Source organism: Triturus cristatus, chromosome 2_1 (genome assembly GCF_964204655.1).
Source record: "Triturus cristatus chromosome 2_1, aTriCri1.1, whole genome shotgun sequence".
In the NCBI taxonomy this organism is placed as follows: domain Eukaryota; kingdom Metazoa; phylum Chordata; class Amphibia; order Caudata; family Salamandridae; genus Triturus; species Triturus cristatus.
This window is the reverse complement of record NC_140581.1, coordinates 869,700,280-869,726,862: the sequence shown is the minus strand read 5'-3', so window position 1 is coordinate 869,726,862 and position 26,583 is coordinate 869,700,280. Positions and strand designations below refer to the sequence as shown.

The 26,583-nt window shown below is 44.4% G+C and overlaps 1 protein-coding gene across 1 annotated transcript in view; it reads right to left on the bottom strand.

Moving 5' to 3' along the window:
• Positions 1-26,583, bottom strand: part of SMC5 (structural maintenance of chromosomes 5) — a 680,994-nt gene that overhangs the window by 204,308 nt on the left and 450,103 nt on the right. Inside the window, exons 19-20 of the mRNA XM_085633014.1 lie at positions 17,787-17,882; positions 17,379-17,483 (exon numbers count right to left, since the gene is read on the bottom strand). Of these exons, the coding sequence (XP_085489140.1) occupies positions 17,379-17,483; positions 17,787-17,882 (201 nt within the window). The remainder of the gene's footprint in view (positions 1-17,378; positions 17,484-17,786; positions 17,883-26,583) is intronic.

Here is a 26,583-nt window from a genome sequence, read left to right as displayed (position 1 = left end):
TTCATGACGAGATAGTCTACGTCATGGGCACAGCGCAACCGTGCTCCATGACGAGACTATCTCGTCATGGGCACTGAAGAGGTTAAAAAGAGACAAAAATCAGAAAGTAAAAACTTGACCGTGCCCAACCGCTCATCGCATCCGATCCGTGCTCCATCGCGGTTGACCTAAAACGTTGATTTTGTTACAGTCCAGTGCGACCAGATGGCAGCAGTAGGTGGTGGATTTTTATTGTGCTGTGTCTTTTACTTATTCACTGTTTTGGTGATATTAAATGCTTTACTCACCCGTCTCCTAAATTAAGCCTGAATTCTCATCTGCCAAGCTACCAAGGATTAATTTATGGAGACTTGACTAGACCTTATTAGTGATTGTGGTATTACTACTAGCTGTAGGTACCTACCTGCACCAACTAATAACCCACCTTCCTACAGGCAGTAACTTCGAAAATGTTAGGGTAGTTTCAGAAAACAAAGTACAATATGCAAGTTTAGCTCAAGAAACGTCTGCAATGCAGAGATAGCTTAACTAACCTCACATTTAATTCACCTCTTAGCCAAAGACCGTGCACAAACCAAAACTTGCAGAGTGACACAAGAAAGCTGCTACTGGTCACAAAGTGTTGACTGCAGTTCAAATTTGATGATCCAATGTGGTCTGGACAGGAAACCATGTTTTGCTTAAAAAGGGGTACACTTCTAAGGAAAAGGCAAAACTCCTTTTACCTTGTCAAAGGTGGAGCGTCTGAGGAAAGGACTCACACCAATATGTACTGCAGGATAAGAAGGTAAAATGGCCTTCTCTTGAGACTTGATGGGCTAGGCAGTAGTGCATAGTAAACGTATGCATGGACGCCAAAGTAGCAGCCTAATGTAGACACAACTCGTGATCTGCCAGACACCATTGGCTCAGCTCATCTGCTCTGGCATTCTGGGACCCCGTCAAGTGGTTCAGGGAAGCTGTCCTGGTGCTCCAATCACCTCTAGAAGCTCAGAGCCTCTTGACACAGCACCCTGGACCATACCTGCCGACTACTTGTTGCAGTACCACATGGTGGTGATTATGTCTGTGAGTATCCGCACCAGTCTCCCTTTGATGAGCGGGAGGAAGACTTTCAAAGAAAGACAAATGGCCAACAACTCCAGCAGACTGATATGGAGTCAACCCTCAGCTTTAAGCCAGAGTCCTCTAATCTCTACCTGCACCAGATGACCTCCCAAACCAAGCAGGGGTCAATCAGTCACAACTGTCAGCTCTAGCTGGGCAAGGGATAGTGGTATGCTGCAGAACCATCTGCGTTCGAGAAGAAACCAGTGCAAATCTTAAACCATCTCCTCGAGGACCTGGAAGTACCAGCCAGTATCCTTGGTGCGGGGTCCTTTGGAACTTCAAATTCCATTGAACAGCACATGTGTGCCCTTTGTCAGAGCTGACAAGAAGGATGCAGGAGGCTAAGAGCCCAAGAAGCCTCAGAGCTGCTCTCACTATGATCCAGTATTGAGCCTGAAACATCGGGATCACAGCACAAATGATCTGGACTTGCTACTGAAGAAACCTTTCAAACTCTAGTGTTGAGTAATGCTTAAATGAATTGATGCCTTGATGAAGGAGTCCGGTGAGACTGCAACTCGCTGACAGTGAACCCCCACAATGTCAAGAGGATTACTGCTGTACATATGAGGTCTGCAAACGAGTGTTGCAAGGTGGCCTTCAACAGCGAGTCATCGAGGTGTGGGAATACGGACATTCTCAATGCCTGAAGATGGGCCAAGACTACCACCATGACTTTTGTGAACACCCTAAAGGCTGTGGTGAGATCAGTGCCCCAGGGCAACTGACAATGCTCCTGGCCTACCTTGAACACCATAAAACGCCTGTGGGGTGGCAGGACAGGCATCCTGCAGGACCAATGACACCATGCAGTCACCTAGGTTGAGAGCAGGCAGGATCGTGGCCTGTGTGAGCATCATGGGTTTGTCCTAATGCAGGAAGACATTCAAAGGTCCCTCATCCTTCTTCAGAATGATGAAATAGTGAGAGTAACAACCCCCTCCTCTTTCCGATTCCAGACCTTGCTTGATGGCACCTTTGGAGAGCAACTGCTGCACCTCTTGTAACAGCACGGGCCAGTGAGGGAGGAATACTGGGCAGAATAGAAAGAAAAGACACGTTATAGCCATTTTGAATTATTTCCAAGCCCCATCTCTTGGACTTGATGAATCGCCAATCTGGGGGGAAATGTTGAATTGTCTGAGCCAAAGCGGCCCTACGAATCACCAAGACTGCTGGCAAGATTTCGCTGGCCTCATCTCCCAGGACATGTGTGTATTGAACCAGCAGTCAAACTGCATTTACGAAAAGCAATGCTAGCCTGCAGGAAGAAAATGCGTGCTTGCCAAAAGTCTGAATTCTCTTGGATTCTCTGTCTGGAGGGGTGGTTGGAAAGGAGTTAGGATCTTCCTTTCTGATTGAGGCCTGCACAGAAAGGCTCTCTGAGGTGGCTGCATGGTTAGAACATCCGGGTCACCAGGCGCCATTCTGTGACATCCAGTCACCTGCATATTCCCAGGTGGGTAAGAACCAGGCTACGACCACGTAGCTATGAAAGTGTCAGTGAGATCACTGTTAAAGGGAAGCAAGGGCTCATAAGTGGCTGACTCAGGTTGTAAGTTCTATGCAAGAACATTGTTTTGGTCTCAACCCAGGGTAGCTGTAACTAGTGCCCCAGCTGCCATCTGCACACGAAGCACTCGCTTCCGTTGGTCGCTAAAGTGGAGTATCAAGCTGTCTCAGGTGAAGTGTCAAGCCCACGGGTCTTGCATTCTGTCAATTAATGTACAAGGCATCTTCAGTATGGTAAAAGGAAGCAAGCCATCTCAATCACCATCATCACCATGTTGAGGTAACCCCTGCTCTGGCATAGGGCCAGAGTTAGAAGCAATAAGAAAATGGAGACTCTGATGACAAGTGCGACATGGCAGCGACATCAGGTTATAGTTAGGTAGCATGATGATTGGAGGAGCTTTTGTGATTTGGTAGCATGATATTGGTAGGTCTTGAGCCAAAGTCAGTTCGTGATTAGAGAATGGCATTAGCACAGGGTCTTCTTCCACCACCGTAGACACTGGCATCAGTTTAGTCAGGGAAAGTGAGGATCTTGGGCCTGGAGTAGAAGTCTGTAGCAGAATTGATGTGGGGCATAGCAGGACATACCGCACCAGGGTTAGACACGCTGGCAGTAACAAGGCTGTGGGTCCCGGTGGTTCCAAGAAATCCTAAGGTGCAAGTGGGAGCAGGAAGTGCACTGAATATTTGCAGCATGACCTACTTGAAGGACTCAATCTGCTGCGGGTCAAAGATATACGAGGAAATTCGAAGTGAGTTGGAACCAACTGAGGAATTGGTTCTGGGGCTGCAGACCTCATAAGGGTGCGATTAATATCATGGCACCCCCATGCCTTCTTTTTGGAGTCAGAGTGGCAGAAGGGGTTCAAGTCTCTCTTTGCTTTCTTATGATTAGATTTATTAGATAATTTAGGGCACAAAGTTTAGCGGTCGTGGGACAACTGCGGGACTGGCCAATGAGAGTCACTAGGATCAGGAGCAACACCTATGCAACAACTATGACTTCTTGTGTTAAGCAACTTAACACTTCACCTCCCGGTCTCGGATCATGTTCAGGTGCATGAAGGTACACTTTTCACATGACTTAAGAGTCGTTGCTGAGGCCAGACACCAAAAGTCAAATTGATCGAAAGTGGTGGGTTCTACTTTCGAATTGGTGGCGCGCACAGGTATACTGAGACCTGTATAGGTCTAATTCTTATCAAAACTTTCAAAAGAAATTCTTTCAAAGACGTACTCTTGATTTATCATCCTTATGCTTATTCACAAACATTTTGTTGTATCTCCATTGCAAATTCATTATTTCCTCTGAATTTACTGTCTTTTTACAATTTTACAATCACCCAATGCATTTCGGGTCGATAAGTAGACCCTTCCTCAGGGGTCTGTGATTGGAAAGAAAAAAAGGAAATTTACAGGGCTGTTCAGCCTATTTAATTCTTATGTAAGTACAAGAAAACTAGTGCAATACTCTAATTATTTAATGAACAGTCTATAGCTAATACCTCGCTACTCATGGAGGGTAATGCATCTCTAGATTTAATAGTGGAAAAAAGGGCGGTCTAAGAAGAACAGTGTCAATATAAAAGTGAATACAAATAACTTCCTTTTGTTTAACAAAATGGTGACTGTTTTTCGTGTTCTCAATTCACATTTAAATCCTTAACATGATTTAGTGACCTCTTATCCAATGCACTATTGCTAAATACGTCCATTTAGTAAATGATAAATAAAACTAAAAAACCGGTAACCCAGTTGTTCTCTGTTCACGTGAGTATGTCTGTACTTACTTCCTGGTGTAAAATTGCTGCGTATTCGTCTTCCAATAGAAACCGAGTTAGTGGACGTTCACGTGTCTGTGGTATTTAAGCGTGTCCTGATTGGTTCAAACTTGCTCAAGTCTTCCAATACGATTGCCTTATGGGAATTCACGTGTTAGTGCTGTTGTAAACATATAGTGATTGGTTTCCGTCAAAATGACGTGTCTACACTCTCGTAACTCGTCTAAAACTCTTGCGTGTATGAGGATACCACGTATCTATTAACCAATAAGAATAAAGCTTATACGTGTGAACGTAAATCTACTTCTTAATTAAACTCTGATAGGTTCAAACGCGTAGACGTAACGCTATAGAACCGGTTAATCGTGTGGTACTACGGTGTTACTAAATATTAAATAGGTGTTGAAACAAATCAATAATGACTACTAACTTATGTATAAGACAATACACAAGCTCAAACTCACGTTTTGGGTATTAAAAGTAAAACATGAAAAATATCATGAAGCTTATCATTCTAAAGTGAACAATGCAAACAATGTGAAAAGAAAATTAAATCAACAATGAATGATCCAAACAAGATATCATCTGAAAAACAAGAATTCATAAGTTCAGCCATCTTGAATTGGGATGGTGATATGGTGTTTTAGCAGGAATACAATATTTAATCCTCAACAGGTGCTCGAAGAAAGCATGATAGTTCAATCCTATCATTAATTCCTTTCGGTTGCATGCTGTCCATTTTCCTGATCCAAAAATATTCCGCTCTCAATCTTTGTTTATGGGCATCCATAGTAGGATGTGATTTAATCACTTCCAGTATCGTGAATCTCAGTTGTGCGATATTATGACCTGCTTCTGTCCAATGTCTGGACAATGCTGATTTTAAGTTCTTATTTCTGATGTTGCTTTTATGTTCTGTTATTCTTATTTTTATCAGGCGTTCCGTTTGTCCTATGTATAACTTCCCACATGGACATTTAATTCCATAGATTACTCCTTTGGTGTCGCACGTGCTTGAGTGCAATAAAGTAATTCTTTTCCCAGTCGTTGGATGAGTAAAATCTTGGCCAATCATCACATTATTGCAGTGCGTGCAATTTTCACATTTCCTCATTCCTTTGTGTGTGATTTGTTTATTTTCCATGTGAGAGCTCTTCATTAGTTCTTTTAAATTTCTTGATCTTTTGTATGCAAATGTGATTTGATTTGCTACCAGTGGTCGAAGGTCTGGTTCTTCTGTGATAAGAGACCAATGTTTTTTCATAATTGTTGTGATTTGACTGGTTTGCACTGAATGTTTCAATACGCATACTGTGAGTTTTTTGTCTGTTCTTACTTGTTTGTTGAGTAGGTATCCTCTGTTCATGGATAAAACTTTCGTTTTAGAATCCTGAAGTATTTTTTTTGGATATCCTCGTTTCATGTATTTTTGGATCTGTGTACCAATTATGGAGGACAAATCATTAGGGTCTGATGTAATCCTTTTATAACGGATGAATTGAGACAACAGTAGATGTGTCTTCAATGAGTGGTGGTGAAAGCTGTCAAAGTGGAGACCGCTGTTTCTATCGGTGACTCAATTGACTTGTTTTAAGACAGTGTTTCAAGACAAAACACTGGGAGGAAGCAGCACAAAATAACAAGAGTAAATAAGAGAACACGCTTACAAGAGTGCCAGATGGACTACTGAATTAGTATTTCTCAATTTGTCTACCCCCCATCGTGAGCACCAAACAAACATGAATCTTGAAGAAATAGCACAAATCACCAAAAACAAAGCAGAAATTTAGCCTATAGCTCTGAAGAAGCTGAACAAATATATGGACTGATAAAGGAAACCAGAGCTTTCAGCCCTCAATTAAGCACAGTGAATCAACTATTGAAACAATTGGAACATGTCAGTAAACGCGAAATCAAATCAACGTTTACACGCTACAACGCCAATTCATTATCACAAGAATCAACGCATCCCTAGAGGTCTCAGAATAGCTTTAAAACCCATGCTATGCAGGAACAATAAAGTTTTCCTCAACAAATGGTACCAAATACTCAACAAATGCAGTTTGGATCTGATCTTATTGATCGTGGAGGAGCTCTCTAAAGAAATTAAAACATTAGAAGAAGAGCTTGAAGGAATTAAACGTGATTTGAACACACATGAAGGTTTGAGAAGTACATTAGAAGACATTAACAAAAAACTTGACAAATACACTAAAGAAATAGAAGACAGAAAAATTAAGAAATATAAAAGAGACACTATAGATTATAAGCTGGAAGAAGTGTACAGTTGGGCTGACATGTACAATCAAAGAAATTGGCAAAAACCACAAACTGATGTAAGTTCATCCCAAGAAAGTGTTATATCTGATTCGGAGGTAGCACAGAATAGGAGACCGATTGATAAACAGGCACAAATGGGACGAAGAGAACAACAAACCAGGGTAACTTTTTTAGAGACCAGTCCGGCCGCAAACAATGCTCCTTCGACATCAATAATTACGGGCAACCTCCAAAAACAAGGAGGGGAAAAAGAAAAACAAAAGAAACGGAGAAAGAAAGGGAACTCCGATCAACCAAGAAGAAGACAATCTCGTCATAAATATATCAGATGTACAACTAACCACAGCTCAAACTAAGCTTTTGAATAAAGGGTTCACGTTTGTGCCAATATATAAATCAAATCCTCAAGAAACGGAGATTTCTATTTTTAAATTTTTGCGGACTTTGCGTCTAAAGTCTTTTTTTGTCAATTTTCCACCATCAGAAACACCAGAGAGCGCCATCAAAGAATTCAGAGTTAAAAGCACGTTTTGTGCCCCTACTTCACACAAAACCATTGACGCCTATGAAAGAGTTGTCACAACTGAACTGAAAAGAATTAATTACTCAGGAGGAAATAAAAGTAACTTTTCCAAAAAAGAGTGGAACACCTTGAGATCACTTAAAGAAATGACAAACATTACTATACAAAAAGCCGATAAGGGAGGAGCCCTAGTAGTCATGAACACAGAATTTTACACAGAGAGTGTTAGATCACATCTACAAGACGCCAATACATATCGCAGACTTGAGCAAGATCCCACTGATGCCTTTGTAAGCACATTAAAAATAATCTCAGAGGAGCCAAGATGGCGACCGGGACGGCAGCGTAGATTCCCGGCTCCGTGAACCTCCGCATCCCGCACGGATATCCTGCACGAGATCCTCAGTCTGCGCCATGAGATCGTGTTTGTGAATGAGAGTGGCAACCGATTGTGTGACTCCGAGGTTTCTGGCTGCCGTACCGCCGGAGAAATCTGCAGTTGAACTTTGCGGCCCGTGCAGCCCCGGAGCCGGGACCTCGAGTGGACGCCTTGGCCGGGTGGCAGTTTAACAACAGCGGCCTGTGGTGACTGGGTGGAGTCGGTCCACCGGAGCGGTGCTGCCCTCGGCCTGCATTTTGCCGTAGTCGCTCCCACTGCTAAGCGTAGCGGACCGAGGACATGCCCGGGGGTGCAATTCTCAGATTCTTCGGTGTTTGCCCCTGCCTTTGACGGTGAGCTGCCCGGACGCCGCCCCTAGCTCGCCCTGATCCTTGCGGGCTGCTCCCGGCTTTTCGCGGGAGCTGGTCCGTGGCGGGGACGACTGTTGCCCGTGACCACGCAACGGCGGAATTTGTGCCTGCCCCCGGACCCCTGTCTTCAGCGACGTGGACCTCGAGGCGCTTGTCCCTGGGTCCCGGCCCCAATACGAGTCGGGCCTTCCCGGCGGCCATCTTGTTGCTATGCAGCCTACCATCCTGTCCACTGGGTCGCAGCAGGATTGGGAGTGTGTGACTTTTGGGAGTGTGGCGGAGCGATCGCAGAGAGCTGTGCTGGGGTACGGCGACCTCCTAGAGGCCCTTGGTGCCCTTCATTTCTCCTTGGCTCGTGGCGCCGGGGTCTTGGGGAGTAAGCTCGATGGTGTGGCATCAGCGTTGGGACAGTGGCGGCATGCTGGTCCACAGGTACACAGGGGCTTCCCACACTGCACACAGGAGGATAATGTTGCGGCCACCCCTGCGATTAGTGCACAGCCGGACACGCCGGACAGTATGCTACCGTGTGATCGGCTAACTGAGGGTTTGATTTGTTCCGGAGGTACTGGACCTGAGTGGAAGGTGGTGGCCTTGTCCCGTGCACGGCCTCCGGCGACCCAGGGACAATTCCAGCAAAGTTTGTCTACTTTGGCTGATTCAGCCTTCCTGGACCTTGTGTGCAGTGCAGATCCTGGGGCAGCACTGGGAAAGACGTCCCTCCATGATGCGGACTGTGTTGGTACTCAGAGACTTCCACCCCACCTGTGTGCGTCGCTTCCCGGTTGTTTTTGGGCACTCCTTTACCTTGGAACATCGGACATGGTGCTGGGTCGAGGGGTAGGCATGGGCAGAATTGCAAAGAGTGGTCAAGGATGAGGCTGATCCTTCGGGGGTGGTCATCTAGTAGACAGGCGGACTCATGGTTGCGTACTCTCATGGTTATTAGCATAGTTGGTGCATAATGCTCCCCATTTCCCTTTTTTGATATGGTCGATTTGGTGCTGCTTATTGTTTGCTGTGGGGAGACTTCATCGTGCGGGAGGGAGAAGCCGGGGGTATGTTTTGAAGGCCCTCCTCCAGTTTATTATACTTTCTCCACCCCCCCGTCTGGTGGGGTTCTTTCCTACTCCTTTTTCCCTGTTTCTTCTATATTTCGGGTCTAGTTCCAGGGCGACAGGCACACTGCTGGGGGGGGGGGGCCATACTCATTTGCAGAGGTGCAGGGTGGGGGGTTGGGGGAGGGGACTCTTTAGTCTTTATCTCTTTTTCCATGGCCTCCTTTTTCTTCTCCGCTTCTTCTTGTTTCTTCTTTTCTGGGATCAGCGCGGTACACCTCCTTTGTTGTGAATCGTCGCCTCTTCATGTGTGCCACAGTTTCCGGGGTGTTCTCTGGGCGTTAGGTACCGGGGCCTGCAGGCGCAACTGTTTTTGATATTCTTCCCCATCCGGAATTTCCCGTGTCTGCGCCATTGATCCAATAGATTGCTGCTTATTGCTTACGTCTATTATTCTTGCCCCTTATCGCTGTTGGGAAATTGTTTGGCACCTGATCCTACTGTCTTGTTTCATTATAAAATGAAAACCCCTTTTTCTCCTGGTGTCCTACCTGCGCGGCTCACTGGCCGGACTATATTGGAATGAAGATCCTGCTCTCCGAGGTGCCGCCTGTGTTTACATTTGCTCTTATTGCTCTGATTGCTTAGCGGCCGGCCCCGGGGGGTTGTAGGCCCATACTTGTTAATGATTGAAATGTCAATAAAGGTTTTTCAACAAAAAAAAAAAAAAATAATAATCTTGGACAAAGCATTAGAAATGAAATGGATAACAACAAAGACATACCAATTTCTAAATGTCAAATATCCAAGGTGACCTCAGTTTTATATGCTTCCAAAAATACATAAACATGCCACTATACCACCGTTTAGACCCATAGTGTCCGCCTGTGGATCAATTTCAGAACCTTTAGGACAATATTTGGATTGGTTTTTGCAACCGTTGGTACAAAAATGGAATACCTACATTAAGGACACGACCGCATTTTTAAATCTGTTGAATATGGTTGAAATACCAATGAACGAAGAGCTATGGTTATGTTCAATTGATGTAACAGCTTTGTACACCTCTATCCCGCACAATGAAGGGTTAGAAGCCATGGAATGGATCTTACTAAAAAACGAAGTTATAGGAACAGATAAGTCTTTTCTGTTGGAACTACTTCACTTTGCATTATTTCACAGTTACTTAGAATGGAATAATGAATTCTATGAACAGTGTAGTGGAACATCGATGGGTTTTGCGAGGGCACCTTCCTACGCGAATACCTTTATGGCAAAGTTTGAAAACGATCATATATTGAACAATTCACAATGGACAAGTGGTATCATGGTATTCAAAAGATATATTGATGACATTTTCATATTATGGAAGGGAGCTGGAGAACATCTTGTGAGAAACATTCAAATACTGAATCAAGTGCATGAAAGGATTAAGTTTACCCACGAAATGGACAGAAACGAATTGTTTTTTTTGGATGTAAGAATAACCATAAAAGATGGTCAAATCAATACTAAGGTTCATACCAAAGTCACCGATAGAAACAGCGGTCTCCACTTTGACAGCTTTCACCACCACTCATTGAAGACACATCTACCGTTGTCTCAATTCATCCGTTATAAAAGGATTACATCAGACCCTAATGATTTGTCCTCCATAATTGATACACAGATCCAAAAATACATGAAACGAGGATATCCCCAAAAAATACTTCAGGATTCTAAAACGAAAGTTTTATCCATGAACAGAGGATCCCTACTCAACAAACAAGTAAGAACAGACAAAAAACTCACAGTATGCGTATTGAAACATTCAGTGCAAACCAGTCAAATCACAACAATTATGAAAAAACATTGGTCTCTTATCACAGAAGAACCAGACCTTCGACCACTGGTAGCAAATCAAATCACATTTGCATACAAAGGATCAAGAAATTGAAAAGAACTAATGAAGAGCTCTCACATGGAAAATAAACAAATCACACCCAAAGGAATGAGGAAATGTGAAAATTGCACGCACTGCAATAATGTGATGATTGGCCAAGATTATACTCATCCAACGACTGGGAAAAGAATTACTTTATTGCACTCAAGCACGTGCGACACCAAAGGAGTAATCTATGGAATTAAATGTCCATGTGGGAAGTTATACATAGGACAAACGGAACGCAAGATAAAAATAAGAATAACAGAACATAAAAGCAACATCAGAAATAAGAACTTAAAATCAGCATCGTCCAGACATTGGACAGAAGCAGGTCATAATATCGCACAACTGAGATTCACGATACTGGAAGTGATAAAACCACATCCTACTATGGATGCCCATAAACAAAGATTGAGAGCGGAATATTTTTGGATCAGGAAAATGGACAGCATGCAACCGAAAGGAATTAATGATAGGATTGAACTATCATGCTTTCTTTGAGCACCTGTTGAGGATTAAATATTGTATTCCTGCTAAAACACCAGATCACCATCCCAATTCAAGATGGCTGAACTTATGAATTCTTGTTTTTCAGATGATATCTTGTTTGGATCATTCATTGCTGATTTAATTTTCTTTTCACATTGTTTGCATTGTTCACTTTAGAATGATAAGCTTCATGATATTTTTCATGTTTTACTTTTAATACCCAAAACGTGAGTTTGAGCTTGTGTATTGTCTTATACATAAGTTAGTAGTCATTATTGATTTGTTTCAACACCTATTTAATATTTAGTAACACCGTAGTACCACACGATTAACCGGTTCTATAGCGTTACATCTACGCGTTTGAACCTATCCGAGTTTAATTAAGAAGTAGAATTACGTTCACACGTATAAGCTTTATTCTTATTGGTTAATAGATACGTGGTATCCTCATACACGCAAGAGTTTTAGACGAGTTACGAGAGTGTAGACACGTCATTTTGACGGAAACCAATCACTATATGTTTACAACAGCACTAACACGTGAATTCCCATAAGGCAATCGTATTGGAAGACTTCAGCAAGTTTGAACCTATCGGGACATGCTTAAATACCACAGACACGTGAACGTCCACTAACTCGGTTTCTATTGGAAGACGAATACGCGGCAATTTTACACCAGGAAGTAAGTACAGACATACTCACGCGAACAGAGAACAACTGGGTTACCGTTTTTTTTGTTTTATTTATCATTTACTAAATAGACGTATTTAGCAATAGTGCATTGGATAAGAGGTCACTAAATCATGTTAAGGATTTAAATACATCATTTAAATGTGAATTGAGATAACACGAAAAACAGTCACCATTTTGTTAAACAAAAGGAAGTGGTTTGTATTCACTTTTATATTGACACTGTTCTTCTTAGACCGCCCTTTTTTCCACTATTAAATCTAGAGATGCATTACCCTCCATGAGTAGCGAGGTATTAGCTATAGACTGTTCATTAAATAATTAGAGTATTGCACTAGTTTTCTTGTACTTACATAAGAATTAAATAGGCTGAACAGCCCTGTAAATTTCCTTTTTTTCTTTCCAATCACAGACCCCTGAGGAAGGGTCTACTTATCGACCCGAAATGCATTGGGTGATTGTAAAATTGTAAAAAGACAGTAAATTCAGAGGAAATAATGAATTTGCAATGGAGATACAACAAAATGTTTGTGAATAAACATAAGGATGATAAATCAAGAGTACGTCTTTGAAAGAATTTCTTTTGAAAGTTTTGATAAGAATTAGACCTATACAGGTCTCAGTATACCTGTGCGCGCCACCAATTCGAAAGTAGAACCCGCCACTTTCGATCAATTTGACTTGTTTTAAGACAGTGTTTCAAGACAAAACACTGGGAGGAAGCAGCACAAAATAACAAGAGTAAATAAGAGAACACGCTTACAAGAGTGCCAGATGGACTACTGAATTAGCCAGACACCAAAAACCATCTTGTGCGGGTCTGTGACCAACTTCCTGCAGTCACTGCATGGTTTGAAACCTGTTGTTTTGAGAGAGGGACGTCGGAAAACTGACAAAGTTGGGAGTGGCGCTTGGTATCCATGTTGGAAGGCGCAGAAAGGAAGGAACTGCAAACAGAACTTATAGGCGACTCTGCTGTCACTGCCAGGGCGGTATGGAACCAGCGCAAAGCTGCACAGCTCTGCCTTGCAGTGTGTGGGAGCACTGCTATAGGGTCTGTATCCAGACTGGCACCTAAGATGTACTCCAAGGTAAAGACTCTGCGGTTAGAAGTATCCATCAGAAAAATGACCTTTAATGATGCCCACTGCAAAGCCTACCTTGGCCTGTGATAACACAAACAATTAAACATCAGTTAACTTGGCCTGTAGAGTATGAACCTGATGGTTATCACACTGGGCCACAAACTTTGCCCAACTACCTGAATATATAGATTTTGTACATAGTCGGTTAGCTGCAAGAATAACCCGCTATTTCAATGGGTAAATCAAAAACACTTGCCACCACTGAATCTACATACAGAGATGTAGGATGTGGCTATTTGGGTGCATGACCCTGCCAAAGAAATTGACAGATCAGAGAGTAGATGAGCAGGAGCGGTAACTGTGGGAAGGCACAGGGGAGATGTGCATCCCACTACAGATAAAATCCACCTCCCAGGGAGACTCCTGTTGGAAACTCCAGTTTACAGTAATCATGCCGCTGCACTTTCTCGGTTCTCCCGAAAGGATCAAACCAAGGCCTGCCCCAATGGGCAAAGATGCCATTCATGGGACACCAGCTGAAGTCGGTCTAGCTTATCTGCTCTGGCATTCATTAACCCCCCCCACCCTTCCCCAAATGGTTGGCTACTAAGGAGATCTTCTGAAGGTCCAAATGTGTAGTCCCTCATTACACAGGGTCAACGACCCCATACTGCCCTGCTTGTTGCAAGAACACATGGTGGTTATTTGGTCTACCAAGACCGGAATGGGCCTCCCCTTAAAAAAAGGTCTTCAGAGCCAACTGAACGGGGCAGAGCTTTAGGAGTTTTATATGGAGCTTCCGCACCATTGGAGATCAAAGGGTCCTGATCGCCACTTCTTCCAAAAGGCCTTTCCAAACCAGAGACAATGCATCTATCCCCACTGTGAGCTCTGGGTGGGGTAGAGAAACAGCCAGCCACAGACCATGAGAGTGTCCGCCTGCCATCACTGAAAGTCCGGGGCGCTCTCCATCAATATGGGGATGCGGTCAGAAGACGATCCCAGTTTTGAGCCCACAGGTGCTGGAGATTCCACTGCGCTGCTTGAACATGCCAGCAGCCACATGGGACCAGTAGAATGCATGAGGTCAAGCCCAAGAAGCCTCAAAACTGCCTGATCTGGAACCCAATATTGTGTCAAAAACATCGGTATCATAGCCTGAATGACCCAGACATTCTGCAGTGGTGGAAAAGCCTTGAACAAAACTGCATTAAGGACGGCCCCTATGAAGGGAATTCGCTCTAAGGCTCCTTATGCTAAAAGTGACTGAAATTCATGTAGAATGATGTGAGCATGATCCACTGACGTTTGAATGAAAAGAGGTAGGATCTGTGGAGGCTATGATGTGCATGGTGTGGCGTAAACACTCTGAACAATTGGCAACATCCACAGATCCAATGTAATGGTATGCTAGACAGGCAGGAAAAAACAAATTCTTGGCCCTACTGGCTGAGCATTACCGTAGGAATAGAAACCAGAGGCTTGGCTGCAGTTACATTGTGTGATGAGGAAGATGGCTGTTCTTGGTAATGTGCACAGCCTTTGCCACCACTGTGTCCTCTTAAGCTGCAGAAAGACTGTTTTGGCTGCTGTACAGGTTGTGAGGGCTGTCTCTGGTGTTAGGGGTGATCTTGCAAGTATAATAGGAGCTTCTGGCACTGCTGGTGAAACAGGTGAGCCTGAGAGTTGAGACACAAAGAGCATTCTGTAGCATGGCGGTTCATGAAGTGGTCTAAAAGCAGAATCGGCCTTTTCACCAAAAAGCCTGGAGCCCTGGCATGTCTATGAAGGTTGCCTGCACATCCCCAGAGAATCCTGTGATACATGGCCTCAGATCATTACACTGGCGTCCGTAGTATGTCAGACACAAACTGTTGTGTCTAGTTAGGCCTCAAGACATAGTTCTTGTCTGTTTTGGACCGTCTGAGCAAAGATATTTCGAAATTCATTAGGGTTAGATGGCAAGATCTTCCTGGCCATTTCCCATAGGGCATGTGTTTATCGTCCTAGTAGGCAAACACTTTTCACAGGCTGTAGGGCAAGCAGCTGACGAAAAGATTCCTTTGCTGATGTCTTTTGACACCCTGTCTTTAGGTGCAGCGGTTAATGCATTTAGACTCATCATACAAGTAGATGCCTGAACTAGATCAACCAAGCTCTGTGGAATAAGACGCTGGGTCAGAAAAGCTGGCTCAACAGGGGTGGGCCTTTGACACTTAGCTGCAGGGCAACTTACAAGTGGGGCTGAACATTGCTTAGACCAGGTCACCATCAAAGATTCCAACAGTGCCTTGTTGAAGGGCAGCAAGGCCCCAGAGGTCACAGACCACGGCTGTGTTAAAACGTTTGCCTTAGTTCCTATTGCGGATATCTTTAAGTCTAGATTCTTTGCTACTCTGCGGGGTACTGCTGCGAAGGAGGCCCTGTCCTCAATGGGGAACATGAAGTCCACTGGAATTCAGCAGACCTAGGTAAAGGGCAGTATCAGTATAGTGAGGGGAGGGAAGAGGGGAAAGTAAGCAATTCCTTTCCTCATGGACGTCTTCGTAGTGTGTGACATTTTGAAGCCCTAGAATCTGATCTGAGCAAAGCTTTCAGCCTCTTCTAGTAATGATGTTGAGCATGAGGCTCAGGATCCTCCAAGTTAGGGGGTGCATCTTGGTGATCTGATAACGAGACATAGGCCTGGTGCAGGCCAAACTTTGTTGATGAGATGGCTTTCGGGACCAGATCTAGGGCAGGCACCGCTGGATTTGAGGTTGGCGCTACATGGCCTTAGGCACCAGAGTGGAAGGCTGGGCTGTCACATGCAAGGAGACAGATCAAGGCACAACTGGGGTCAGTCATCATCAGGGCTGAATCCGCAGATGGAAATTCAACTGTTGGCCCCTGTGACTCCATGGAGCCAAAGGTGCTCCAGACAGAAATGACCTAACCGATGTAGATACATTTCCATGCTCTATCTACTGTGGGGGTAGACAACAGCCCTGGCAATGGGAGGTAGCCAAGACCACCTTCAGAAAGGCTCGGATTCGGGCAGTGGCAGCAAAGCCAGTCCTTGGAGTGCCAACCGCATGACCTCTTCCCGGAGCAACAATGGCAACATAAGGACAAGTCCCACTTGTACTTATTGTGCTTCTGGCACAACGTGTTTCTCAACTTAGTCTTCGATGTAGCAGAAGAAGGTAACTTGGAGAGGGAGCAGATACACTGATTGGAGTGCAACCTACCTCGCATTTTTTGTTCAACGATGTATAGCTCTTGCCTCCCACTCTCGGATTGCTTCAGGAAAATGTATTCACATGACTGCAAGTCAACCCTAGACATCGTGTTCTTTGGCTATTTGCTGAAAGAAAATATAAAAATACAATTTTGGTGTTTGTAAAAAGCTAACAAAGTTGGAAGTAGAGATATGAATCGGTGTCAAAAGGTGTGGAAAGAAAGGAACTGATGAAATATGTGCCATTCCAGCACCTGTTCCATTCTTTCTGCACTCTTCAACGAGCATCTCCTTCTTCACTCTTATCTTTATCAGTCTTCCAAATGATTTGAAATTTTGCAAAACAGTGTCTTAGGGATCTATGTCCTCTCTGAAAAAAACAGGCTTTAAGCCGTGCCAGGACTGCTGCAAGTAGCTGTTGGTCACGGTCCCCCGACGAGGTGTGCCTTGGGCGCCAGGCAGGGCTCAAATGTGCCCTAATCCAACCAAAGGCTTTTTGAGATCCGGAGGCAAAACAATACATTGCAGAGCATAATAACAGTTGCTACCATTTCAAGTCATGGGCCCAGTCCCGGGTCACAATGCTTTTCCCACTCCCAGTCATGGGGTTAGTCAAAGCCAAAGCACAGGCACATGAAAGCGAAGCAGGACTTGATCCCTTCTATGGTTTTTCGTGTAGTCTTCAAAATGCCTACTTTTTGAAAACGTAAATATGTGTATTTAATGTATGCAAAGGACTTTACTAATGAAAGAGATGATGAAAAATAACTTGCAATAGTACAGAATTCTATTTTACCACAGAAATCAGACTATAGGTCTACTGTGACACTAACAAAAAGCCAGTTTTGAATCGGTCACAACAGTTAATTATTTATTCTCTCTCACAGTACGTCTCTGCAAAGGTGTGCAAACAGCAATAAAATCGACCTTAGATACTGATTATAGTCCGTTACCTGGGTAATATTCTGCCTATAGTTTTCCAACTCGGTCTTCTTTTGATTTAATTCCTCTGTCAGCTGAGAGATTTCCTGTGTTCTTTTTGTATATTCATCAACAACCTAATGGCAACACAACATATACACAAACGTCAACTCATAAAAGGGTACAAAAATAAACAAACAGTTTTTAACAAGGACTGGTAAACTGTATTTAGCTTCAAGTTCTACAACACCAATATAAAACTTTTACATGAGGTTTATACAATCTTATCATCAACAGTACAGACTGTGCCTTCTGGAGAACCTACTTAAAATTCTAATGAGAGTCAGAATCTGGCATTTACAGCACATTGTTCGTGCTGTCAAGCATAGTACAACCAAAATCTCAAAACATGGTGTGGGAGGTGGGAAAAAAGAGCATACTGAAGGATTGAGGCCAGTGAAACAGGAAGCTCTTGATTTCTCTTCATTCAGTAAGGCATCTATTTCATCCAGCGTGTTTGGGAGTGCTTGGAAAGCCTACAAGAGAGAAAAAATACGTCATTGAAAAGGACATTCTGAAATGATATTTGCCCTCTTACTAATGCATATGAAACAGCATCCTTCACAGAAGGCAGAGGGGTCAATAATTCATTGGCAAACAGAAATCAAACTTTGCAGCACAATGAAACAATTTTCAACAGCTTTTTGTGACAAAGAAAAGATCTTTTGTTTTTCTCTTGCCCATCACACTGGAGAGAACACGTCATCAACAGCCAGTGGGCAATGAGATGATTCTTTCTGAACAGCAAAAGGTCTGAACCATTTACTCAAACAGTGGCTACTGTTCAGTTTATAAAACATAACTACATGAACTGCTTGCGCTGTAATGAGATCGTAAGAAAAGCTGCAGTGTAACAGACTACACCAGGGGTCTCCTTTTCTGTAGTGAGAGCTACTTCTGCTCAAGGAAAGTCCTCACAAGATACTAGCAAATGTTATCACTGTAAAATAGTGACCAGATATGACAGAATCTAACCAAGATTATCTGCTGTGACCACCCAACCAATACAGGTGAGGTTACCACAAGAAACACCAGGATAAATGTTCAGTATTAAATTCCTTTCCCTGAATAATGAAATAACAGCCAAATTATCAAATGCCCACCAGCACAAAGGACATAACCTCATCAATATGTCACCCCAACTCAGCTTGAATTATCTTTCAACTATCAGGCATTGTCATTTTTATGCGAGGGGAGGCCACCATTGTACAGGATGGCCAGTCATGCTCTTAATAGGTCAATGATGGCTTCCAGAATGCCACAGCTAGACCAAGAATGCTCAAAATGGTCAAGGATAACCATTATTATGCCATGCACACTATTATGAACAAACACAATTGTGCCAGAGATTTACCCGTTATGATGGAGGGTTGCTATACTTCTGTTGTCCTTGACACCACGAAAAGCTTTCAGGGAGCAATGCTATTTATTATGGATGGACACAATGTCACACACACAGACACACATAAATGTGCACACATGCATTCGTACACCCAGATGGTGCTCTTGTCTCAGCTCTGTATCCATACCCTGTTCTTCTCTGCTCTTTGACTGATCATGCACCTAAGTAACACAATGTTCACTCTGGCTCCTGTCTTCTGTCACTTCCGTGGGTGAGCAACTGGTTACTGCGCAGGCTACTGCTGTCACTCTTCTTTAATGGCCCATTCTTCACACACAGTGTGTGACTGATAGAACAGGGCCTACAACATTTCAATCTCCTTGGCACTTAGCTCGATTGAAACTGGAGACAAATGGTGATTTTGCAGACCCCAATGGCTGGCAGAGTGTGTATCTGATTATAATGAGGCGTGTCATAAGTTTGCTTCGCTGTCACTCTAAGAGTCTTGAGATTGGCAGCATTTGCTTTTTTAATATGCACAGACTCTCTGAATAAGGTTCTTGGCTATACCTCTGAGCGCTACATTGAGGGTGCTGGTGAGCTACCAGTAGCTCCCGAGCTACTCGTTGGAGACCCCTGGAGCACACACTGGCAAACCTTACAATAAAATATGTAGCTATTCCTAGATCAGCCAATGTTTCCTGTTAATTCTTGCTTTCAGAGCACAATATCATTGTAGCGCAGAGCTACATAAAGTCCTTGAACATTTTATAAGCCTTGTACATTATTATTGACCAATTTAAAGGTTCTCTAACTTCCGACCTCAAGAGGAGAAAAGGCGAGGCGTCCTTTCTGAAATCTGCAGTAGGTTTAAGCGGCTCCATGCCAGGCTATCCTCCGCTTACCCAGCCCATTGAATCTGCAAGCACATACATTCGCTGTGCAGCAAGAGTTTTCAATCTGGTTTATAGCACACTGACTCTGCTTCAAGCAAAGTCCGAAACTTTGCTTGAAGTGTGTCATGCCTTTTTCCAGGGAAGTTGACGTGCCCTCTGCAGCAACTTTGATCAGAAAGAGAGTGAGCGAGAGATGAAGGGAGAGAGTGAGAGTGTGAGTGAGTGTGTGTGTATGTGTGTGTGTGTGCACACGTTGACAAAGCAACGGTTAAAGTAATGTTATGTGATGAAAATTTCACTGACATTGTAAACTACAAAAACACTGAAATTCACCAGTTATAGTTATCTCTATTGACTCAAGGGCTAGTGTATCCCTACCCTGCCCCCTTATTTCTTCTCTTTTTTTTTAAAATTGGTTACCTCCCTTGCGTCCTGTAATGCCTGACAGCAACATTTTTCTTCATGTTGCTGGCAGCCAAAAAGGAGCGGCTAGCTCCGGTGGGAGCGACTCTCCTTGGTGATCAAATTGGCTCAAGGGCAAAAAAGCCTCCCCGGACCAATCAGAACGCTCTATTTTTTAAAACTGGGTTGCAGGAGTCCCTCAAACCCAACTATCTAGTTATACGACTCAATATCTCAAAAACGACTTAACGGATAAACACCAAATCACAGAAAGCACTTTTTCCGGACCTAGATCTAGCTTCATGCCAAATTTGGTGTCATTTTGTTCAGCAGTTTTTGCGGTAGCTCTGTTAAAAAAAAAAAAAAGAAAGAAAAAAAACTACGAAAAATGCATGGGTAGTTTTCGTTTTAGGACTCTCCCACTTTTTCTCAACCACCGCTTGACTGATCACCCCCATACTTTTCATGCAGAAACTAGGCAAACAAGTGAGATTCTCATGTTTTCATTTTGGGATTTTGAACACAACTACAGCCATAACTGCTGGATGGAATTACACCAAATTTGGCAGACTAGCTCTTGGTCCAGAAAGAGTGCTTTTTGTTATTTGGTGCAAAGCTGTTCAGTAGTTTCAGAGTTATTAAAGAAAAACTAAATTTGTATATATAGGGAACCAACCCCTCTGTGAATCCTCCTAATCTAATGCACAGATCTAATTGGCTGCCAACACTTCAACCAGGAAGTGCTGGCAGGCAGCCATCTTGGGACTCGGACTCAGCAGAGTACCAAATAAAGGTTTAAAAAGAAAAAAAAAGAAAAGGGGACAGGGTAGGAATAGCTTGACCTCTTAATCCTTGGGGCTGGGGTCCGAGAGGGACCCCGCCAAGAGTAAAAAGCATTTTCTTTTTTTTTTTTTTTTTTAAAGTGCGGCCTCCCGTGCTTATTTTTTTTGAACAGCCCCCTGGTGCATTTGGTCCCAGGGGCGTGCACATACATTAGAAAAAAATAAAGGAGGACGGCACACGGATTCCTCTCCTGAGGCTCTTATGAGCCCCGGGGACCAACGCCTCCCCGGGCTTTACTGAAATTATGATGGGGGCCCACAAGACCCCCTCTATTGGGCTCTAAGAGCCCTGGGGACCGCCACTTCCCAGGGGCTTCGATTAAAGCAAAGGAGGGGGACCGCATGGACCCCCTTCATTCTTGGGCTTACATATGTCCCAAGGGACCACCAGCTTTCGGGAGCTAAATAAATACTAAAGGGGGCCCCGGGGACCACAACCTCCCCGGGGTACCAAATGCATATTTGAGAATGGCATGGCATGCGTCCTCCCTCATGGGCCATGCATGGCCTGGGGACCACCAACTCCCGGTGCCGGCCTGAGCTATCTAACGAGGTGCCACCCCTCGGGAGATAGCAGTGTGCTTTTTCTTGGCAAGAGCTGCTAAAGCTCCGGCCAAGTGAGAGCAAACACTAACTCTGCTCCCAGAAAGTGGGAGCTGTTAAACCTAGACACTGATACACCCACACACAGACCCATTCAGACACTCACACACAGACAGACCCAATCATACACTAATGCACCCACTCACAGACTCACTCAGGCACTCATGCAACCACTCACAAAACCACTCAGACAGTGTCACAGCCACTCACAGATCCATTCAGACACTCATGAACTCATTCACAGACCTACTCAGACACATACACCCACTCACAGATTCACTCAAACACACAGACCCACTTGTACTCTCTCACCCACTCACAGACCTACTCAGTCATAGACTCTCAGACAGTCATAGACTCTCACACCCACTGAGACTCACACACCCACTCACAGACATACTCAGAAACTCACGCACACACACAGACTCACACTCGTGATGGCACTCTCACACCCACTCAGACACTCATGCATCCACTCCCAGACCCACTGACACACCCATTGAGACACTCATGCACTCACTCACACTCACTCTCAAAGGTTACAGGGTACCCTAGAAATTCACTTAAAAAAACAAAGGTTAAAGGGATGCTATAGTTAGGGAAAAAAAAAATTAAAGGTAGAAATTCACTAACAAAACAGTGAATATATGGACAAGTTACTTACCTTCAGTAATGCCTTATCTGGTAGACAGAGGATCTAGCCACAGATTCCTGATCTGAGAATCCTCCCCTGGAGCCAAACTAGATCCATAAATTTTCCCAGCAGTACCTCTGCACGTCGGTAGAGGGCGTCGAGTGACTTCGTAGCATCGTCGTCTCCCGAATCAGACGTCAACGGAGTCCATATAACCCCCCCCCCCCCAGCACGCTGATATCAGTTTGTTTTGTGACTATTTCCACAACAACGCGGAGCCTCTTAGAGAAACAGTCTCTTAACACAGTGTACCAAAAAGGGAAAGATCTTGAACCAACAAGTACAGATTGAAAGAATTGTAGAAGTATGTAAAAAGAGAATATTGAAGACAACAGGGCCCTCAGTTCTCCGAGCTGGGAGGATGGGTGGGTCGATAAAGAATCTGCGACTACATCCTGTCTCTACCAGTTAAGGCACTACCAAAGGTAAGTAACTTGTCCATCCGATAGAGACATCAAGCTGCAGATTTCTTATCTTAGAATCAGATACACAAGCAATACCATCCTTGGAGGAGGGCTGCGAACTGACCTCACCAAAGATCCCCTAACAGGAGAAGCCTCTGGCCCAACAGATAGACAGACTATCCGAAAATGACAGGTGAAGCAAGAGGCTCACCGAGAGGACCAATCCCTAAGAAGGACTATGTAAAGCCAGCAGGAAGCAGGAGTACAGAAGCAACCCCAAAGGGAATGCAGCCTAAGATCAAGGAATGGAAAGGGACTAAGAACAAGAGTCCATGCTCAAACCAATTGAAGGAGCATACACAGCGTGCTCAGCCGCAGCAACACATACAATGAATAAAAAGCAAACACCGATTGTCGAGGAAACAATCCTGAGAAACAGAATTGAAAATCATAAACCTCCAATAATAGATTGATGGAGAAAAGGGAAACAGAACAATGAATCCTGAAGGGCATCGCTAGGAAATAACCAGAACTGTATAGAAAACCGGATTGACATTGATAACCTTAAAGGTATATAAGGCATCCTTGAAAAAATGTAACGTAGACGTTAACTGAGGAGAAGGAAGGAAACCGACAAATACAACCAAGAAGGCTGAATCAGGTCACTAAGAAGGGTGTAGGTAAAAAGCAATGACGTACACCGTATAGACGGCTAGACGACCATATGTGCACCGACCACACACATATAAATGCCAGAAGTAAAAGACATCTACAAGAGATCCATTCAAGTGACAGGTATATATATGCAGAGACATTTACATCCAAAGATAAATGTATATAACAATAAATATGCGTAGAAAAAAACATAGAACTTCCCGTAGACACACAAGTCATACAGGGTAGCGAAAGTATATGCACTCCATCGAAGGTAACTCACTTCCTCTGCCAGAGAGTGGGAGGACGAGAAGTGGAGGAACGGAAGGTACCTACAAGAACAGAGGTAATCAAGGGAGGACAGAGATGATACATCCTATCGTCGTAAAGAAGAAGTTACGACAGTACAAAATGCTACCTAAGAGGAGAGTATTGCCACTGCAGGAAAACAAGGGTACCCATCCAAGAAGCAATGCCAACAACTGAGGAAGGGGGTCAGGAGGTTGGAACAGGGGAAACTAAGGGCACAAAGTTGAAGTAGACAATCGCATATTGTCCAACCCATGGAAGCCTGAGAAACAGGAGAGAAACCTGAGCAAGGGTCCATGGAAACTTGAGAAACAGGTTATAAACAATCTAAAGCCCTAGACGAAAACTGAGAGTACAGAGTATAAGGGGAAGAAACTCAAGGAAGGGGAAGAGGCCCCCAACATCGGATAACAGTGCGACAGTGCATAAGCAGCAGAAATTCGCAGTTGGACAGAAGATAAGATATGCCCAATTAAAAATGTTTGAAATACTCAACAAAAAGGAGGGGGTGGGGGGTATTGGCACCTCTCCCAAATTAAGGACGGAACACTGAGAAAGTAGTCCACCACATAAAAAAATGACACCACGAAAGGCGGGAGTGGCATACAGAGCCGTGAGGAAGAGAACAGTATCTCCACCCACGAGGAGGAAGGAAGATATGGAAAAGAAAGGGAAACCTAGCCTCCTATGACAGAAGGATACCTAGACATGGATCCAACAACCAAAGGGAGAGGGTCCCAGGGGAACAATATTAAAAGAACAGCAGACTCAAAAGCCACCCACGCGTGTGATGGCAGATATGCATAACCCCCCAGCAAGAAGCAACAGTAAGGCCTGTGACCCAATTAGGTAGGTATGAACGCCTAAAGGGTAAAATCAGATACAAAGAACACCAAACTGCTGATGGTTAGCAGCAGGGGCACAATAAAGTAGAAAAAGGGCCTGCACAAGAAAATGGCACCCAGGGCAAGAGTTTGCCTGCCCGTGGTATGATTATCGCTCACAAAGACAAAAGGAGACAAAATGAAGTCGAAGTCCATATAAAGGATACCAAGTGTATAGGTAGCTCACAAGCTGCCCCTAAGGCATTCAAAATGAAGTCCACAAAAAACAGGGAAGAAGGCTAAAGTGCATCCGCACAACTTAACAGAATTCTAGACAGATTAAGTACTTGGGTAGGAAAAATTAAGCAGCAAAAAGAAGCTTTAAGAACAGGCCCCCACAAGGTTGCAAAGTAAGTTATGTTCCAGAGGGCTGGAAACTAAATTTGCCATTGACAGAATAATTAGAAGAAAAGCACCTACAGCAAGAAGGTGAAGGGAGAAAAGTACTCTGCCCTATGACGGCTGATAAGAGCTGAAACAAGAGGGGACAATTTGTCCCGAGAACCTAGTGCAACAACAGAGTTAAGAATCTGCAACACCATGACTATCTATGAACCGGCATAAAGCTGAGTTGGCATGTGCACCAAAAAGGGAGGTGCCATCAAAAAGCATGTCAATCAAAGTAGTTTACACAGCCTCCCGAAAATCTATAAGCATGCAACAATGCACGCCGTCACAGGGCTATGGAAGAGGCCATAGCCCAGCCAACAGAATCGGTGGTGTTCATACCACAGCAGATGCTAAGTGTAGCAGCTTGTTGCCCATCTCGAACCAATGGAACAAGAGCATTCTGGGCTTCCTCGAGAAGGTAAGTCAAGAGGCGTCCGACTGAGACCTACAAGGCGTGGGAGAGGACACAAGAAGTGTCCAGAGACCGCAGGGCAGAGCTAGAAGAAGAGAAAATACGCCTACCACAAGCGTCAAGTTTCCTGGCATCTCTTTCCAGGGGGACAGGAGGGATAAAATTAATATTTTGGATGGCTAAAGCAGCGTGTATCACAAAGCTCTGAACAGATGGATGTCTAAGAAGACAGGACTGATCCTCCGGGGTCAGCGATGCACATGAGAAATAAAGCAATCCACAGAGAGCCCTGTTTCAGACTTAGCCCAAGCACCCACCAGGATATCAACAAGACATTCACTATAAGGAAGTACAGACTCCACGTTAGACAGATTAGGAAGTAAAATGCCACGTACCGGGTCTGTTGAAAATTCCAAAGGACGACGTTGTAATTCCAATACAACAGGAACTCGATTGAGCATGTCCGCCATAGAGGAATTGCCTCCATAGCCAAACCAGGAGGAGACAAGAGGCTGGAAAAGATTCTAAGCCACTTGCATCACCCAGGTCAAGTAACCAGCTAGACTGCATAGAGGGTGGAAACATGTCTAAAATGGGATGGAGGCACACCACACCTTTCTCAGTACCTTCACAACCATGGTCCTCAGAAGGATAAACTGGAGGAAGGGCTCCAGAGTAGAGGAAAAGAGTCCAAGACTGGAGACTCCATTGGCATTGCCTCCAACACCGTCACCGAAGTCGGTCGGCGGCAAGAAGGCAATGCCTCGACATCAGAAGGAGCGTCGATCGGCGTTGACTGATCACCATTGGAACCTGCAGACAAGAGCCCTATGCCAACATCGGAGTTGGCAAACCAGAAGCAGGAGCTGAATGTGGTAGCCTCGATGGGCTGGGCACCGGCGTCACTATGGTGTCAGAAACCAGAAGCAGAGGGAGAACCCGCTGGCGGGGACACAGGCACAACCACATGCACCTCCGTGGGGCCCCAAGGGCATCCAGAAGAAAGTGATGACCCAAACATAGAACGACGAGATCGAGAATATTGCCTCATCTGGGTCAAAGATGCCCAGAACCGCAGGATAGGTGGGGAGACACGGGGCAGACTCATGCCTGACACTTAAACAGAAGAGAGGGGACAAGCAGAAGGCGACAAAGACAGGAGGCGCCTCGACTTTGACAGCCCAAGCCGAAACTTACCTCTGGACGTCGAAGGAGAGTGAAGCCCGTGGGAATGACGCCTAGTGCTGATGCACTGTTGGTCTGTGGAATCCATAGGGGATCGACGACGACAAGAAGACTTCAATGCTGTGACATCAGCGCAGCAAGGAGCTTCATGCAATGTTCC